Below are 18,755 nucleotides of genomic sequence, written 5' to 3'. Positions count from 1 at the left end.
GACTATTCCCTAAATTAACCGATGTGGGACTTTCATCATCCAACAATGGACATTATAAATAATATGATTCTATTTGATAAGATTAGATAAACTTGAGTCCATTACATTTCATTTCATTTATGGACACATTTGTTAATGAAATTTGTCTCACTAATTTGAAATTGACCTATTGGTTTTACTATACTACCTAACAATTTGTTTCATTAATAACGTTTCTTCAAATTTTCGCTATGCCACCGTCTTTGCTCGTGCCAGCTCGCGATGTCGCAGCCCTCCGTATAAGTGCGTCTTGACTTTACTTGAAAAATGATGTGACACACGGCTTAAGTATTTCGAGAAATACTCAGTATGTGGTCTCACTACAAGGGTCATACAAATGCAAACACATGCAATTAGGATGATCAGAGAGCACGGATAAAAATAAAATAGTTAAAACATTTAATAATTTTTTCCGGTCTATTTTTGGAAATTTCCTTTTTTATTTTGTTAATTTATTACGAATAAATATCCACACAAAAAACCATATTTATTAAAAAAAAATGACATCCCAACACCTAAGCATTGCGTTTGCTTCCAATTTATATAAATATTTATACTTATCAAAACTTTGACTTTTTTTTTTAAATTATTAAATTGTAATATTAATAATTTAGTAAAATAAAATACCACTAAAAAAGAGTAAAAATATTTTAATTATTTAATTGAGAGTGTTTACTGGATGTATAATTTGATTACATTAAAAAAAAAAATTGTATTTTCCGTGATATTATAGAAAATTGATTATTGTTTTTTTAAAAATCAAATATTTTTTAAAAGAAAATTGGAATTTTTAATTAATATGAGAGATTCTCTAGAATATCGTATCATATATATATATATAAATTATTGGTGATTAATTAACGTGCAAAAAACATTAGGATAATATTTTATTATGAGATATGGAAATGATTTTTAAAATTATAGTAAATATTTTAAAAACTCATTCTGAATGTAATAAAAAAAATTGGGTAAAATATTAAGAAAATAATAGTTTGAACGTTTGTCTGTCAAATGTAACTGTTCTTCTAATTTGGCGTCTAGATCTAGATGTGAACCAAACGCCGCCGTTTCGAGTTGTCATCCATGTACCCTAAATCAATGAGGTGCCTTACAGAGACTAAAATAATTTGACAAAATTAAAAAATTATTATTATTATAATTATATTTTTATTTAATTTAAATGTCTTTTTTGTCTTTTTCCTTATAATAATTAATTATTTAACATAAGATGGTTAGTTTAAGTTGTCTCGATTCAATGAATAATAAAGTTTTAATTAAAAAATACATTTAGTTAAATGATTTAATCGCATTGAAAATATGAGTTTTCTATTTTATTATTATTATTATTATTATCATTAAATCAGATATATGGTTTTTATAAAAGTAAAAATAATAATAGGAAGACCATTTAAAGTTAAGTCAAATTGTTACAAAGTAATATACTTCCTAAAAATGTATATATATTGTGTGTGTGTGGGCTATTAGGGCGGCCCATTAATGAAGGAACTAATGCGGCAAAGCTGGCCCATGAAAGCCCATTTCAAATATACTTCCTTCATGCAAAAATTTAGGTATGCTTTACTTCCAAGTATAAGTTGGCCGTGTTAGACGAACACGACTCTCCACAATGGTATGATATTCCCTAAATTCCATAAATTAGCCGATGTGGGACTTTCATCATCCAACACCTCCCCTTAATCGAGGCTCGACTTCTTTGGAGTCTTAGTCATTTTTTACTGCCTTCGTACCTCGAGGAGGCTTGACTCCTTTTTTCTTTTTGGAGTCCACAATGGTATGATATTGTTCACTTTGAGCATAAGTGCTCAATACCAATGGAGTTAGTATTCCTCACTTATAAACCCATGATCATCCCTAAATTCTCTAAATTAGCCGATGTGGGACTTTTATCATCCAACACCTCCCCTTAATCGAGGTTCGACTCTTTTGGAGTCTTAGTCATTTTTTACTGCCTTCGTACATTTAAAAGAATTCAATCTAATCCAACCCAACAAGACCACTTTCTGGACATGCCACTTAATTATTCCCACTCGAGAATATGAAATTGAAGCATAAAAATTGATACAGTCGTACCCTAGCACGATGTTTTTTAAGGATATATTTTAGTAAAATGTTAGGAAAAGAGGAAGATTTGGTATTTTTGTTGTAAGGATCCAATAAGTTTGTCAACTTCTAGAAGCAAAGGTGGTGATTCCACCATAAGGTATAGTGGGGAATTGAAGAGATTAATGTGTTTGAATTTGTTGAGATTTTATTATTTGAGAATTAAAAATAAAAGATAAATAAAAAGGTCAAACACTTTAGAAGTGGAGAAAGGCCATGCTTCGATCTTTAAAAAATGTCTTTTGGGAGAAATTGAAAGGATGGTTGAGTTTCAACCTTACCAACTCCCTTATTTTTTATTTCTTTTTATTTTTTAATCTATGCTCGTTTAACTCGTTGAGCTAAAGATTTGCCTTAAATGGGATGAAGAATCTATGAAAAATAAAGTCGAGAGCTGAAACAAATCCCATATCGACTCGAGACTGGAACGAAATATTATTTATAAAGATATATAGAAACCTCTCTCTAGCAGTCACGTTTATAAACTGTGAGACTGATGACGATACGTAACGAGCCACCAAAGCATATAGTATCTACTAGCGGTGACTTTTGGTTGTTACAAATGGTATCAGAATTATACATCGAGCACGCTACGAAGCATTCCGTATAACGGTGGGGAACCTCTCCGCACAAAAAGTGTAATTTATGTATATATTTATTTTTTAATGTATATTAATTTGAATTAAATAATGCAAAACCTAACTTAATTCTAACGGGCCGGCCCAAATAAAAAAGAAAGAGATGGATGGACTTGTGAGCCTGATTTGGGCCAGGATTTTGGGCTACGGGCTATTGAACTGGGCTTTCCAGCCCATTCCTACAAGCGCACTAAAAGGTCTAAATTTCCTTTATATAGGAGTTGTTGCTGCATTCCACTTATGAAACCCTAAAGTCTTCCATCAAGCTACGTCAATGGGGGTTTAGAAAAATCTGACGAGGTTTCTGAAGCTTCTCTTCGAAACCCTAGGAAGGAGCCCCCAGCTCAAAGAGAAACCCCGATGTCACCCACAGTTGCGATACTCATAATGCTAGCGATGGTACTTACAACAACATACCCGAGGCATTTCCGGTGGAGCTCTTGAGCTTTTTTCTACTTGAGTGTCGGACTGCTAACGATGTGTGGATTTCTTCGCGTGAGTTAAAATCCGTGAAAGGTACTTCACTAATCTTTATCGCATTTCCTTTGTCTGTGTGTCTGCCTTATCGTATGATCGCATAACTAATTATGAGTCATCTACTTTTTACTTAGTTTCTGTTTTGATCTTCATTATCGCATAACCAAATATGAGCAATGTTTATGAAGTTCTGGTTTTATTGGCGAGATTGCAAAGTTCAAGCAATGATCTAGCTTCTTGGTTTCTGAATATATATGAAGTAGCGATATTCACCAACATGTGTTTCTAATTTTTATCGCTCTGTTATTTTTTGGTAACTGTTTGTCTTGGGTTCATAAGATTGTTCTTGTTTTTTACTTTATCGGGTTTGGGAAATGATGACATTCTACAGAAAACTTTCAAAGGCAGCTGCTATGCTGAACTTGTTATTTGCACGTCAGTCTGATCCATTATTGTAAATGATATATTTTTCATTTTCAAGCTTTTAAATGTGAAAATCGTTCATGTTTTTGTGATGAGAAATGTGTTGTGAATCCATGCTAGTGTTGTACTTTATCGGGTTCGGGAAATGATGACAAGCTACAGAAAACGTTCAGAGGCAGCTGCTATGCTGAACTTATTATTTGCACGTCAGTCTGATCCCTTGTTAGTGTTGTATTTCTCATTTCCAAGTTTCTAAATGTTAAAAGATATGTGGTTGGTTTGCTACTTTTGTTGTTTTTTGATCATTCACAAAGAAAAAGGTCTTTATCTTTTCATGTTTTTTTATTTTCTTATTTCGAAAATCTTTTTATGTTTTTTGGGATGAGAAATGTGATGTGCATCCAAGCGACTATTTTACTTTATTGGGTTTGGGAAATGATGATAAGCTACATAATACTTTCAGAGGCAGTTGCTATGCTGAACTTGTTATTTGCACGTCAGTCTGATCCCTTGTTGTTAATGTTATATTTCTTGTTTCCAAGCTTCTAAATCTTAAGATTTTTAGTTACTTTGCTCCCCCTACCCTGAAAAGTTATAAGCTCCTTTGGCCGTTGGGTTGCCTTTTGCCAGTATGTCATATAACATTGCTTTCAAAGTCTCGATTTTGCTTTTGAACTCTCTTTCAAAATCTCTATGCCCTGTTTTCCAAAATCTTCTTCTCAAATTGGGGTCAGAAGACGTTGCCCATGCTGCTAGTACAAATTTGGCTTGACCCAAATGTTTTCAGAGCATGGAGAAAGGAGATTATAAACTAACTCAAAACTCTTAAAAACTTTTTTGAGTGTTATTTCTTTTCTATTATATTTTTTGTTTTCCCACATCCATTATGTTCATGGGCTACAAGGTGAAATTTGGGAAATGAAGACAAATTGAAATGTTCAACAGAGGTAGATACTGTGCTGAACTCTATTGCACGTCAGTCTGATCCCTAATATTGTTCCTTTTATCCAAGATGACGATGGTCTTTCTCTTAAATCCTCAAAGATCCTGTTGGATTGGCCAAACTACATTTCATGGAATTACCCCCCACATACATTTATATTCTTAGTTCATTTATTTGAAATTCCTCATTTTTGAAGTTTGTTTGTTTATATTTTTCGTTCTCCCTTCCAATAGTTACTATTGGGTGATTTTGGTTGTACCAATTTTTGGCACTTTAGGGATATATACCTTAAAACAGCCAGAGATTTGTATGAAATTTTCATATATAGAGGGAAGATGGTGTAACCAACATTTTATAAAATCTCCCATTTTTCAGGGCATTCAAATTCATTTTTTGGTTTAAACCCTACGCTATGTTGTGTCCATAGTTATATTATCTAAGCATAGCATACTTATCTTTATCATATTTTTTAACTATTAAATGATTAGAGGTTTGAATTTCTATTAAAAATGGTTGGGTGATGAATCTTAGTGTGGTACATGCACAAGAGTTAATGTTCATTATTGTTGATTGTGATACTTAATTTGATACATATCAGCCTCATTCATCAGTGAATACGTGGCCTAAACCCTGACCCAAGTCCTAGCCTCGTGAGCGAAGTCAAGGTTATGAACTATCTCTAGCTAAAGATGAGAACGGTTCATCAATAGGTAAGAAGGGCTTGAATAAAGTTAAAACTTGGATAAAACTTTTTCTAACTGACTAGTACATTATAAATCGAAGAATTAAGTAATTTAAAGAAATGCAAAGAATTAGATCCTAAAAAGAAGGGTATTGAAAAATACCTAAACAAGTTAAGGGGGAATGCTTTTCTTACAAAGTAAAATGTTAGAAGGCTAAGTACGTATATGATTTTCTAGTTTGTTTCAAAAAATTTAATTTAGTTTTTATGGTTCCTTAGGTTTTAAATGGTTACCATTTAAAAATTTATATAATTTGTTTATTCAAAAAATTTAAGATAGTAGAGTGATTCCTGAATAAAATAAACAAATCTAAAAAGTATATTATTTATAATAGTACTTTAAAATTATTTTAATAATTTATTATTAATTATCTACAATTAACTAATCTAATAAATTAGAAATAATTTAAGGTACTTTGATCCAAACATTTTATTATTACGAGAAAGTGAGTTTTATGAGGTCTTAAATTAAGGCAAAGCATGTGGATGTCACCAAGGGAGACGTGGGTTAATAAGGTCTTCAATAATTACATAAAAAAAAATAATCATAAACCAACAAATAATAATAATAATATTGATAATACAATAAAATGAATCCATTTCTATTCTCCATTTTTACCTCTAATATTTACCTTCATTTTATTTTTTAAAATTAATTTAAATTTAATTAAATGGTATTTAAACTTGAATTAGGGTTTAGAATTTATATCATTTAAAACTCTAAATTAATAAATGTATCTTTTTAATATTCCAATTTTTCATAAATAAATTAATTTGGACCATTTGTCATATCTTGTTTTAAAATTGTCTATGCATGAATTTTTTATTTTAAAAAAAATTATCTAATCCTTTCCAAAAATTTTAAAATGAAGTAATTTTATTGAAGTTAAAAATAACAACATATTATTTGATTTTGTTTAGACTCTTCTGTTTGGCTCGAATGAATTCAAGAAAGTCCACCAAGTTGGTGTTAGAGGAACCCTTTTGTTCGTCCATAACTGCAGCTCTCATCTTGTCCTTAACAATGGCGGCCTTGTTCCTCATCTGTTCCCCTTCCCCACCTTCCCCCATCACCATTTCTATCACCTCCTTCACTCTTCCTCTCTTAATCTCACTCTCTTTCCCCCTCGTCAGCTCCACTCCAATCCCCATTTCCTCCACCAGCATCTTTGAATTGTACGACTGCTCTGCTGCCATCGGCCACCCGATCACCGGCACTCCCTGGCTCAAGCTTTCCACCGTCGAATTCCACCCACAATGGCTCAAAAACGCTCCCACCGATTCATGCGCTAGAATCTCCAACTGGGGTGCCCAGTTTCTGATCACCAATCCTCTATTCGTCTCCTTCATTCGATCCTCGAAATGCTCAGGCAGCCATTGATGAGCTCTGAACTCTGCTTTCATGTCGTGTCCCGATGGCGGCCTCACCACCCATATGAATGCACTCCCGCTTTCTTCCAATCCGTAAGCCAGTTCCATCATCTGGCTCTCGGTAATTGTGTTCTGGGATCCGAAGGAAATGTACAGAACCGAATTTTTCCGGTGAGAATTCAACCAATTCATATAAGTTTCTAAACCCACGCCGGAATCTTTCTCTTTCCCCCACCGGCGACGGCCGCCGGAGCTGGTTTGGAGGAGAAGCGGGCCAATTGCCCAGACGGGCAATTTTATGTAATCCCTCAAATGTTTCAATCCGAATGACTCGACTTCTTCGACGGTGTTACAGAGCCACCCATCTGAGCTCAAAGAATAGGAGATTTGCGGCCGGAAATACCTGGACCAGGAATCGGTGCCGTCGGCGGCGAGTAAGAACCGGTGGAGCTGGGAGCGGTGGAAACGGCAATTTTCCGGGAACCCCGGGAGAGAAAACTCATCGCTGGTGGATGACCGGTGGGGGAGATTCAACCAGAGAGAGACGTAAGCCAGAGTTCCATAAGCACCGCATGTAGTGAAACTGAAAACTGGAATGTTGAAGCTCCTGGCGACGGCTACCGACCAACCTAAGAACACGTCGGAGATTATACACAGCGGCGGGTTGCCTTCCTTCTGGACGAGGTCGGAGATCAGTTCCCGAAGGGGAAGTTCGAGGGCGGTCGAGGAATGAAACAGGGTGTCGATTTGATTTAAAGGGAGATTCTCAGTACTCTCGGTGTTTGGCGGAAGGCCATGGTTGGAGCTCGAGTAGTAGAGTTCAGCGAGGCGGATTTTGGAGTCGGCGGCGGCGGAGCGGAGGTATTGGATGTTGGAGGGGGTGCAGGCGATGGTGATGGTGAAAACAGAGGATTTCCGGTGGATGAAATTAGCGAGCTCGAGGAAGGGGATGAGATGGCCNTGGGCCATGAACGGTAGCATGAGAATATGGTACTCACCGGAGTTTGTTACAGAGCCCATTTTTCCGTCGGCCGGCGGGACTCAGCTTTGGAAGGTGGAAAAGCAGAAAGGTGGAGTTCACAATGAAGGGGCTTTATTTATCGCTTAGTTGTGCGGTAATTTTACTTAATAATTTGTCCACAAAAGTCCAATCGACCTTAATCAACTTAATCAACTTTGTATATCACTTTTACCCGATCGAAATGAAGTAGATGATATGAATAAACTAAAATCACATCAGAATCAGAACGATTCTAAGAATAAAATAACTAAATAACACTTGAAAGAATTAAAAATACCTATATAAAAAAGGTACAACATCTTTTAGTCACTCAATCAATAAGAATTTTATAGTTAAACATGCAATTTTATATTTGATGACCTCTAATACATGGGAGTAAGTACACAAAATGCTAAAAGAACTCACGTTGGTCTTTAGGGATAATTTTCACTCAAAATCGATAAGTAACATGACCCTGTCACAAGGAATGCATGAAAAAACCTGGATTCTGAATCCTAGATATCGTTGGGAAAGGAATGACCAATCAATTTGTATCCTTTTACGTAGGAGAGTTGTCCTCTACCACAACTTTGGGCATAGCCCACGTGAAAGCACTCTCCAATTTATTTATTTTTTTGTTGGATGTCATTATTCATTCGCCAACATCTCCCTATCATTTTCCACCCTCTTTTATTCTTTCAGGTTAGAATTTTCAATTAATGTCCCTTTGGTAATTTGAACTCTCAATTCTTAAGACTATATTTTCATTTTATTTTAAATTTTGAATTCCCATTTGACATAGATATGGTAGTTGGACTTACAAAATTGAGGTTATGAATTCCCGGATCTCTTTCTCACAATAGCTCTTGCCCCTTTGCCTGACTTGTTCTCTCTCACTCACCTCTCTCTTCCTCAATTTCGATTTTCAATCTGACATGATTGATAGTCTCTCTATTGCAATCATTTTTTTCTCTCGCTATACCCTATCCTGATTTCATGAACTTGGTAGGCGCCATTACTTTCTTGCAATTTAAGACTACAATTTAATCGTAAAATAATTAAGTCAACCTATAAACTTTAAAGAATTTTGATATGAAAAGGGATTTTGATGGTCTAATAAGAAGAAGAAAAAGAAGAGACCAGGGAGATGTGATCACCTGTGTAATAATTCCAAGAACTCCCAATGAAACTTTGGCAGCGTTGAGATGTTGATCGCCATCAACAAGCCTCCCAACTTTGGCGTCCCCATCTTGGGGTCCTCTGGGAGTGTGACCTTTGAATATCTACAACGTAATCATTTGAATATCATTTTTTATTTCATAAAAGAGACGTTTATGAAATAAAAAATGATAAACAAATAATAAAATAATATAAAAGAAACTATAATAAAATCAGGCGGGAGTCGAACCTATGCCGAGCATTCCTAGTGACAACGAATAACCACCCTAACAAACTCATGAATATGCAAGATGTCTTACTCTATTTTATAAGATTTTGTTTGGTTCGAGTCCTTCCGTAAGTTTTGTCTAATAAACCTGAAACTTGAACCCAATCTATTCAGGCTCAAAAAAATTAACGCAACTTAACCTGAAATGCTAATCCGACCCAACTGAACCACTATAATTCGGGCTAGGTCAGTTCAGGTTGGTAGGTTGTCGAGTACAAAGTACAGCCCTACCTCATACATATACATGAATGACATGTTGTTTTGGTGTGGCATACTCGGTTGATCAGAGACAAATGGTCCAAATTGCAAAAAGATAGATATATCTATAATAATACAAGGGTATCTAGAGAATTCCCACATAAATTTATCTAAATTATCTAAATTAGGCTCTCCTTTTCTCTTTCCTTCTCCCACTATAAATTTATTATTTGTTATGTAACAAAATATTCAATGCTGATATACAATGGAAGTGTAGAGTTTAAGGTGTGGCTACCAGAGTACTCTTTTGCCTCATCCATTTTGTGGCAGACCATTTTTCGCCTCCCAGTACTTCACAACCTCCATGAATGCTATTAGGATCCGACTGTCCATCCAATCCCTGAAGCGTTTCCATGAAGAGGAAATGGTTAAAAAATACAATAGCTACCTCTACATCCACATTCATATCAATATGGAGTCTAACTGAGCAAATTAGCATTTTCTTTCTTGAATTCCGAATACGGGTTTTTACTCATTTGGTTCTTGTGATTTGAGCTTCGTTTCAGTAGGGTCGCATTGTGATTTTTGTTTTGTTTCAATTTAGTCTTTAAATTCTAAAAGTTTTAACTTAGTCCCTCGAGTTTGGTCAAATCTCACAGATGGTCCCTATACCTACTTAAAATCCACTCATTTACCTCTATTTGTTAGGTAGCTATATAAAGTCTCACATGATCCCCTAATGTAACGAGTCAAATAGAAAACATTAACTCATTTTCACGTATTCGATATAGTAACGACTTGACATAGTAAACTTCAATTAAGCCCAAAACATAACAATAAAATTGAAACTTTTAAGCTATAAAAAGACTAAATTGAAACTAAGCTCATATCTGAAGCCTCACTTTTTCCATTATGTTCATGACCCTCCCCAAGCCCAACTCCAAGAGAACAAAAATTTTAGGTTATTTGGTTCTCAACTTCAAGCTTCGACCCAACATTTTGGAGGTATCTCCTCCAAACATCCCGGGTACTTATCAGGACACCACTTGGGAGTTGATCACGTGGTTTAGTATTCAAAATCAATAATTTTTCACTTTTTTATTCCGTTTTGAGAGGCAAAAGATACATACCATGCTCCAGAAAAGCACTGCATCTCCTTTGACTGGTTTAACTGACAACCCTGGGACGGTTTTCCCACCACAACTACACATGCCAGAACCAGCCTGAGGAAACATACAAAAGGAAAGTTCAGGATACAACATTCCAAAAACATGGATACGACCGAGAAAAACAAATTTTAAAAGGGGAAAAGCCGACATTGTCTTGTCTACCGATAGCTGTATTCATGTCCGAAAGGGAAAACAATTTAAAAGTTAAATTATTATGATCTCAGAGTAGGCAACTTCGCTAACTTAGGGTGGCCTTCCTTGTCACAGATAGGCTACTCTACTGGGAAAAGTTGATTATTGCAAATGTACATTAGTTTCTAAACCGCAGTTACCCATGACTTAATTAAATACGATGTAACTTTTTTACCTTGTTTATTGTTGTTATTAGTATTATATATCAGTGAGCCTTTCAATTAACTGGTGTGCACCTCAACTATTTTCACAAAACTACCACCTAACCGTATAATATTTGATTGAAAGAACTCATAGGGCATTAAATCTTAAGTGGGGTAGCTATCACGGCTTGAACTCATTCCTCCTTTATATCGACTCACATTGACCATATGCCAACATTTTTCTAATTCTTTTCAAATTGTAACCAAAATTTAAAAAATATGAAACCTTTTGTTTTCAAAGTTGAGTAAAAAAATTTAAAAATATTATTGAAAAATAAGTTTTAAATAACGGAAACGTAAATAGACAACTTTTAACCATATAACCTAAATGATGCCATTGCCCCAACAGCACGCCCCAGGAATTTTTTATTAAATGTGTCCCTTCCATACCCATTCCTAACATTTAACAAAATGTTGCACCGTAACGCCTATGCCATGTCCATCATTAATTAAGTATTGGTTGGATTTTATAAACATCGTAACGCACTATACAGTATCAACTCCCAATTGGTTGGTTTTTATAAACAGGGTAAGAAGACGAACGCACTATACCAACGAAATTTAATTCAGCAAGGAAAATGGTAAATACCTTCGGAAAGTAGGTTTCTCCACCTTCAACGTTATCAGTTAGATACATAAGCATGGTTGCAATTCGCTGACCACCACGCTTCAAGTTAAACTGTAAAAAGAACACGTGGAAGAAACGGTACTTGCTATCAGTAAAAGCACGAGTCTAGCATGCTTAAAATAGAAATAAGAATAACTAAATAACAGAATCTTACAGTATCAGAAAAGTAGTCATGGTGGGGTTTGTATAATTGATTCTTCTCGTACCTGTACTGCTTGAAATGTTAGCCTTAAAACTGAAGTACAAACCAATCTTCGTGTTCACATGCATCTTCACAGAAACAAAATTATATCCATACCTTAATACTTGAATGAGCTCTCCATTTTCAATTGGTATTTGAGAATAGACAGAAATTCTTTTTTCGATTGCCTGATTTCACAGATTCCAAAACAGAGGAAGTCCATCACCAACCAGTGTTTTAAAAGGTGCACCTAGGTGCAAATCTCATGGGAAGCACCTCGCTTCTAAAGACCAAGACGTTAGTAGAAAGGTGCATCCAAGGTGCGCGCCTTCCATGAAGCCCCTGAGGCGAACGCTCTGCTCATCTCTAATGCTTATTGAATTAATTTTTATTTATATTTTTTTAAAGTAAAGTGGTGGTTTATTATTAAAAAAATTATAAAAACCTTACATGCATGGGCTTCTCTCCCTCTCTCTCTCCCTCTCTCTCTCTCTCCCTCTCTCTCAGCCTCTCAATCTCCTTTCTCTCTGATTTCTCATTCGGATGTTTCTCCCTCTCCAATTCACTCCTCACTTGATTCCCCTCTCTCCATATTACTCTCTGTTTTCTCTTGCTCTATCTAACTGTGCATTTTCATCGGTTATAGTCATTTAGTCTAAGATTCTAATATGAGATAATAATTTGATCGACTAAATTGGTTATTGGTTATTAGTAATTGGTTAGAGGACCGAGGGCAGTCTAAGAAAAGATATGTCACGGAATATGCTCGTTTGAATAGTGTTGAAAATATAAATGCATTAGTTTGTGGTTTTAGTTCAAACGTATCAAAATGAGGGGTTTATATAATGAAGCAACATCTTCTCGGTGGTTATAGAAATGCAACATGTAAACAATGTCTGGTTCATGTGAAGGAAGAAATTAAAGTATATAAGTCGAAGAAAAAGGAGGTCAAAGAACAAAGAAATTTACCCAAGATGCAGCTGTCATTGGAGCCAATAACAAGCGAACCATGTGGAATAATCTATAGTTTACAGAACTATATACTGAATTGCTTAGCATGCCAGTAATACTGTAAATGGGTCGTATATGATCATTTTTGTTTTCTTTAAATCAAAATTTTGTCTGAAACAAGTAGAATATATAGGAAAATTGATCTGAATGAATAACTTTAACTGAATTGAAATTTTTTTCCATAAAATCTGTTGACTTTTGAGCACATCTATATGCTTATCCATTACTTAAATCATCAAAATATGCCTACAATTTCTTTGAAATTAATACCTGGACCATTGGATAATCTCTCTCTTGATGACTTAAAAACATTCCAGAGCTCGTTCTGAAATCACTCTTGATTCCCTGAAATTCCACCAAGGGAGAGACCGTAATAAATAAAGGCTAACTGGAAGGAAACCCTTTTTTATAAGGAAAAAATATAGATCATTCGACCAAAAGAGCATCATTAGGGGGATCCTCATAGACAAAATATATATATATTGTTTAAAAAAGAAAGAAGCTAAACTATCAATCAAAATCCTGAATAATAGAATCTATCAAGAGAGTAAATTCAGGCAACTAAAAAAGTTACAATAAAGTGTTAAAAAATTATTAAAGAAAAATAACATTAAAAAAAACAGCATTGGCCCGTCAATACAAATATACCATCTGATATTTTATATTGTCAGAACTATCAGAATAAATTTGCAACAATACACACTTTAACCAAGCAAAGCAATTAGCTCGTGTGGAGAGCGTCTTGGGTTTCAGGAAAAACCAATATAAGAAAAAAAAAAGTACTCCCAAAATCTTTAAAAAAACAGTATAAACCCATAGTTAATTCATTATATTTTCAGGAAGTAGGATCTAATTCAACAATTAACATTCATAGATATGTTGAGAGCAAGAATAGTGAATGGACAACAAGTAATAAGCAAGAGAAAACCATTGCCTGTTGTAAGAGATAAAATTACTTGGCTATCATGCTTGAAACTAATAGAAAGGTATAATACATACCTTCCCTGTTTTTGTATCCACAACAGTGGAAATTTCAAGGCGAGGAAGTGCAATTGCCTTAAGGTAGTCGCACTCCTGTACAAAGAATCAATTAGCCAAAGCAGAAGTTATCGTGTACCTCTATCCAAAATGTAGGATTCTTGAACCAGAAGTAGAATTGATACAATTCCATTAGAAGTGAGATTTATAATGCATAGCCAAAAACTAAAAAAGAACGATACAATTAGAAATTATAACTGAGATCATTTCTAAAAGGATATTTCCTTCTTAAAAAGTTTGAGGGTAAGAGCCTATCCCTCACCACGATACCCAGCTGTGGCGGCTGGATGATAAGTTGAGGAGGTCTGCAAGTAAGTCTGCCTCTCTTCAGACAAATATCTGGAGGTTACCAACTTCTCCAGAAAGAAAATATCAAATGTGACTTAAATATAGAATATTTTCGACAGATTTTTTTTTATAAGAGATTTGTAGAGGAACTTCATTAAAGAACACAAAAGAAGGCAGCCTACGGAGGATGACCATTAATTTCAGGAAAAAAAAGTGCATTTCTTTTAAGAAAAATTGATTTCAAATGCTAAAGCTCTTTCATTAACAAATCCCCCCCACCCCCACCCAAATAATAATAATAACACAAAAGCTATCGGCAGTGTGCCAGTAAGGACGTTGGGCCCCTAATGGGGGTGGATTTGGTGGGGTCCCACATTGATCGGAGAAAGGAACAAGTGCCAACAATGATGTTGGGCTCTAAAGGAGGGTGGATTGTGATATCCCACACTAGTTGGGGAGGAGAACAAAACACCCTTTATAAGGGTGTGGAAATCTTTCCCTAGCAGACGCGTTTTAAAAACTTTGAGGGGAAGCCCGAAAGGGAAAGCGCAAAGAGGACAATATCTGCTAAAGATGGGCTTGGGTCGTTTCAGACATTTAGTTCGAAGTATGTCTATCTTTGATGAAGATTCTGTTAGGAAAAAATTTGTAGTAAATTGACGCATCCAGCAAAAGAGATTACATATTGACCAGATAATGCTCACCTCTGAGCTCAAAAAATTATGCAACACAATGATTCGTGGTGACCAGCTTACTACTTCTGGTTTAACCTATTCCACAAAGTAAAATGGAAAACTTTCTTTTAGGAAAATCAAGGAAACTTCAAATGATAATAAGTAAGACTTGCCTAAAGATTAATCCCCTAAACGCACATACGTAGGATAAAAAAAAAACTTCACTTAAATGTTAGAAAAGACTGTCCATCAATGTAAAAGAGCAGGCCTGGTAGTAGAAATGACATGATACAAGTACATCACGTTATAAGCAATATTTTGAACACAAAATTTCTTGATTAGTTGCATATCCTTCATTGACTATTTTTGTCGCTCTCAAGAAATATTTTCACAAATTGATATCCACATGTTTTTCAACAAGAAACAAAACTTTTCATTGATGTAATGAAAAGAGACCGTTGATATCCACATGTAAGATATGAAACGTTGTTTCAATTATTTTCATTTGGATTTTAGTGAATTGACCATTTTCGTCTGCATAAAATATGTCCAATTGGAGAGTCAAGCGATATCCACCTTCAAGAACCGTTTCCTCCTTTTTTTTTCCTTTTGTGTGTGTATTGTAGGGAGGGCATTTTCAAAAAATAAGGGTAATCATAAACAGAAAAATAGAGATGCATACGTAGCCAAGACGAAGAATTTCTGATTCTTTATCGTTAATCCAATTAGGAAGACCTGAAAATAAGGGAAAAGAGAATGGATAAGACAAATCAGAATAAGTCAGTGTGAAAAACATGCTGATTATTAGACAATTTCACTATATTTTTCTAAATCTCACTTTTTGTTTTTTTAGATTTATTTTTGACAAAATGCTATTTGAACTTGCTCTGATTCAAACCTTAATACCAACATTTAATCTTTCCAAAACAAGAATAATATTTTTTGTGTGTTTGTGTGAATAAGAAGGAAGTGTTTCAAATTATGAAACAAATTTGAAAGAGAGGATGAGGAATATAACCAACCAAAGGAGTTTATTTCAAAATAATAATAATAAATGAGGTTCTCCAAAATGTCTGGTCTGAATAAAAATAGATCAATTACAAACAAAAAAATATGTATGTTCCTTATATGACAACATAATTTTTAATAAACATGCAGGAGGAAACTTTCAGTCATAATTGTGGATAAAATATAGCTAGGCTAAAATTCTCGGAAACAGAACAAAATAATTCAAGCATTAAGAAATTTTGTCTTCATCATATGAAATAAACTGACGTTGAGAACACTTCTACAGTAAAAACATAGATGAATGCTTAATATGGTAAAATTTTGTGTTCAAGATGATCCTATAATAATCTTTCCAACCTTGAAGGAATTGACGTTGGCCATCATACTGAGTTTTACGTAACCTTCCAGCTGATAAAAACTCAGTGCCTGGAAAGACATGGTTCATAAAAAAATCAATAATTTTGAAAACACTAAATAAATCATGCCTAGTAAACATATAGGATGTAGCCAGCACCCTGCAAATGCCATGCTGTCAGAAAAGATAGATTATATTGTTTTGCATAGATACGTCAAGAGCACTTGGCTAAATGAAGAGTCGACGTCATACAGTCATTCTTCCATATAAATACCAGGAAGTCATAAGTTTTATGGTGTGCAAACAATGCTTCAAATCCTAGTGAGATCCATACATCTACTTGAGAGAAATAAATTGAATATTATCTGTGCAAGAAACATGGTTTCTTTCCTTCACTATTTTTCAAATTGATCCATCATGAGCGCAGACACTCAGGATAAACTTCTATGTGCTCCAAACTTGGTCCATTTAAAAAAAAGTAGTCAAGTTCCACAAAAGAACTGTTACAATAAGTATTTACCATTACAACTGATTCTTTTTCCTCTTTTTCATGGAACTCGACCTTATAACATCTTTAAGCCTGTGGGGCAGGCTTTAGAAAGTGAATTCTCTTAAGGCTTCCAATCGGAAATATTTTTATATCGTACTTTTCTTTTCTTTTCTTTTCTTTTTTATGGGATATAAAGTACGTTCCTCTTCAATTTGTTAGAACCAAAATAAGTTAACTCAGACTACGTATGGACTGAAGCCTAGTGCTATTTCCAACATTTTATAGATTTTTTTATTAATAAATGTTTCCTGTTTCAAATTAAAATATATAGAGAAAAAATGAGTAGACATGATAACGGGGCTTCTTCAGAAACATCCTAGTGAATGAAAATGCAATATTCTAAATTATCCAAATCTAACCCCAAAAAGTGATTTCGCCATCCAAATATCGGATACTTTCATTATAATTTCAATTTTTTCCATCCTAGAAGACAAAGAAACCAAGAAGAGTACCGATAGAGTCTTCCAGCCTTCTTATAAATGCTAATTGAAACAAAGCACCTGTAATTACCATTGAAGAAAGCACCTTATCAGTCAGAACTGTTCGTAGCTCTTAAGAAATACATGATCACAATTAAGACACTAAATTTGATCAAATGCGCACAAACAATCCAGCCAAGTCGTACGAAGACACATCCTATAACAGTTCAATTCAAAGCAAACACAGAAGCTGCAATTCCTTTTTTTATAGAAAAAAGAAAAACGATAATGTTTTCCTTTCCATTACACAAAATCTATGTAAATAGTAAATTTGCAGAAAACGAACACGAAAGGAACATTTACAAGTCCTCCTCCTCCATGCAGGTGCCAAACTCTGATAGAACAGGTGACAGATCAAAAATGTACGATTAGAAAGAAACAGAAAATGAGACGTGATTCGCTAATGATTGAAGAAATCCCTCACTCCTCTAAAGTAACCTAGCCAGCTCAACGAATAATTACTCGCAACAGCTCCTCCGGAAGGAATAAGATTTACAACACAGCTCCGAGATTTAACTTACATTGACAGACACCTCAACAAAGCGCAAGGCCTCTTATCACTCCAGTTCATCCAAACACAACAACACACGAGAACGGAGTCCAAAATCATCATAAACGTCCATTTGGACATCGAATGAACAAATAGCAAGTCATACAAACGCCGATGCATCAAATCATCAGAAAACAACAGAAAAAACGAAAATACGTACCGATGATCATGCCGACGGTGACGAAGGTTAGGAGACCAAAGACAATCCTCATGAGACCGGAGGCCATGACAGCCGAAGCGATACTTTGAGTCGGCGGGAAAACTATCAGGAAATCAGGAGCGATAGGAGAAGCCGTTGGTGTGAGATGTAATCAGCTCAGGGACACAATGAAAAACCGGTTTACACTACAGTGGATTGATTCCCTTTAGCATTCCTTGTTCTTTCTTCGTTCTTCTTTGGCGTTTACTTTGATTTCTTTTGTAACGCCGAAGAAATGGTAATTTGTTTGTGTTGGGAATAAAGTTTCCCTTTTTTACTATAATTATGCTAATATTTGTTTTTTTTTTTCCTTCAATATTTTGACATTAATAACAATAAACCAAATAATAAATTAGCATGATAATTCACATCAGACTTGGTTGCATACCTGACTATTTAATCTGTAATTTTAGAAGGCTTTGAATTTTTTCGAGCATTGGACTATACTTTCTTCGAGAAAGCTTAAATAGCTTAGAAATAGAGAGGGAGGGCTCGTATGCCTAGTGTGTTGGAAGGTACGTGTAACCGTCCAAACCCACCGCTAGTTGATATTGCTTTTTTGAGCCTGTTAAGTACTACTATTAGTCTCACGGATTTTAAACATGTCTATTATGGAAAAGTTTCCACACTATTATAAAAAAAAATAATTAGTTTCCCTCTTCGGGATCTCATGTAATAGCCCAAACTCATTGCTAGCAGATATTTTCTAATTTGGCCCGCTGCACATAACTCGTCAGCCTCATAGTTTTAAAACACGTCTATTCGGGATGGATGATTAATTATTTATCTGACTAACCAAAATTTATTTATTACCTTAATTAGATAAGTCCA

General features: G+C 34.8%; 2 protein-coding genes, 1 long non-coding RNA gene and 4 other non-coding genes across 8 annotated transcripts; 5 read left to right on the top strand and 2 right to left on the bottom strand.

The window, feature by feature from the left end:
- The first annotated feature begins 3,057 nt into the window (after nt 1–3,057).
- Nucleotides 3,058–5,030, top strand: LOC111470816. The gene is made up of 2 exons (XR_002715113.1): nt 3,058–3,314; nt 3,667–5,030. It is a non-coding gene; the product is annotated as an uncharacterized LOC111470816 (long non-coding RNA).
- LOC111470905 lies at nt 3,642–3,727 on the top strand. Its single transcript, XR_002715135.1, has one exon. It is a non-coding gene; the product is annotated as a small nucleolar RNA Z122 (small nucleolar RNA).
- Nucleotides 3,836–3,921, top strand: LOC111470910. The gene has a single exon (XR_002715140.1). It is a non-coding gene; the product is annotated as a small nucleolar RNA Z122 (small nucleolar RNA).
- Nucleotides 4,126–4,211, top strand: LOC111470909. The gene has a single exon (XR_002715139.1). It is a non-coding gene; the product is annotated as a small nucleolar RNA Z122 (small nucleolar RNA).
- LOC111470904 lies at nt 4,609–4,690 on the top strand. The gene has a single exon (XR_002715134.1). It is a non-coding gene; the product is annotated as a small nucleolar RNA Z122 (small nucleolar RNA).
- Nucleotides 5,031–6,240: 1,210 nt separating the features above from the next.
- Nucleotides 6,241–7,922, bottom strand: LOC111470809 (UDP-glycosyltransferase 92A1-like). The gene has a single exon (XM_023116440.1). It carries the CDS (start codon nt 7,772–7,774, stop codon nt 6,287–6,289), a length of 1,488 nt encoding a protein of 495 aa, XP_022972208.1. The 5' UTR covers nt 7,775–7,922; the 3' UTR covers nt 6,241–6,286.
- An 875-nt stretch (nt 7,923–8,797) lies between these two features.
- LOC111470811 (prolyl 4-hydroxylase 1-like) lies at nt 8,798–18,154 on the bottom strand. 2 transcript variants are annotated; one of them, XM_023116443.1, is made up of 14 exons: nt 17,886–18,154; nt 17,149–17,196; nt 16,149–16,217; nt 15,466–15,518; nt 14,814–14,879; nt 14,084–14,146; nt 13,783–13,857; nt 13,054–13,128; nt 11,890–11,960; nt 11,746–11,797; nt 11,553–11,642; nt 10,530–10,622; nt 9,695–9,799; nt 8,798–9,037 (listed from the first exon to the last, which is right to left on the bottom strand). In XM_023116443.1, the coding sequence occupies exons 1-14, from the start codon at nt 17,950–17,952 to the stop codon at nt 8,813–8,815; spliced, it is 1,152 nt and encodes a 383-aa protein (XP_022972211.1). In that variant the 5' UTR covers nt 17,953–18,154; the 3' UTR covers nt 8,798–8,812. The 2 variants fall into 2 exon arrangements, with proteins under 2 accessions (XP_022972211.1, XP_022972212.1); XM_023116444.1 differs by lacking the exon at nt 14,084–14,146 and having other exon boundaries at nt 17,886–18,152.
- Between the last annotated feature and the right edge of the window lie 601 nt (nt 18,155–18,755).

This window comes from Cucurbita maxima, unplaced genomic scaffold (assembly GCF_002738345.1).
Source record: "Cucurbita maxima cultivar Rimu unplaced genomic scaffold, Cmax_1.0 Cma_Scf00047, whole genome shotgun sequence".
In the NCBI taxonomy this organism is placed as follows: domain Eukaryota; kingdom Viridiplantae; phylum Streptophyta; class Magnoliopsida; order Cucurbitales; family Cucurbitaceae; genus Cucurbita; species Cucurbita maxima.
Note: the sequence above shows the minus strand (reverse complement) of the source record. Positions and strands in the feature narration are given on the sequence as shown.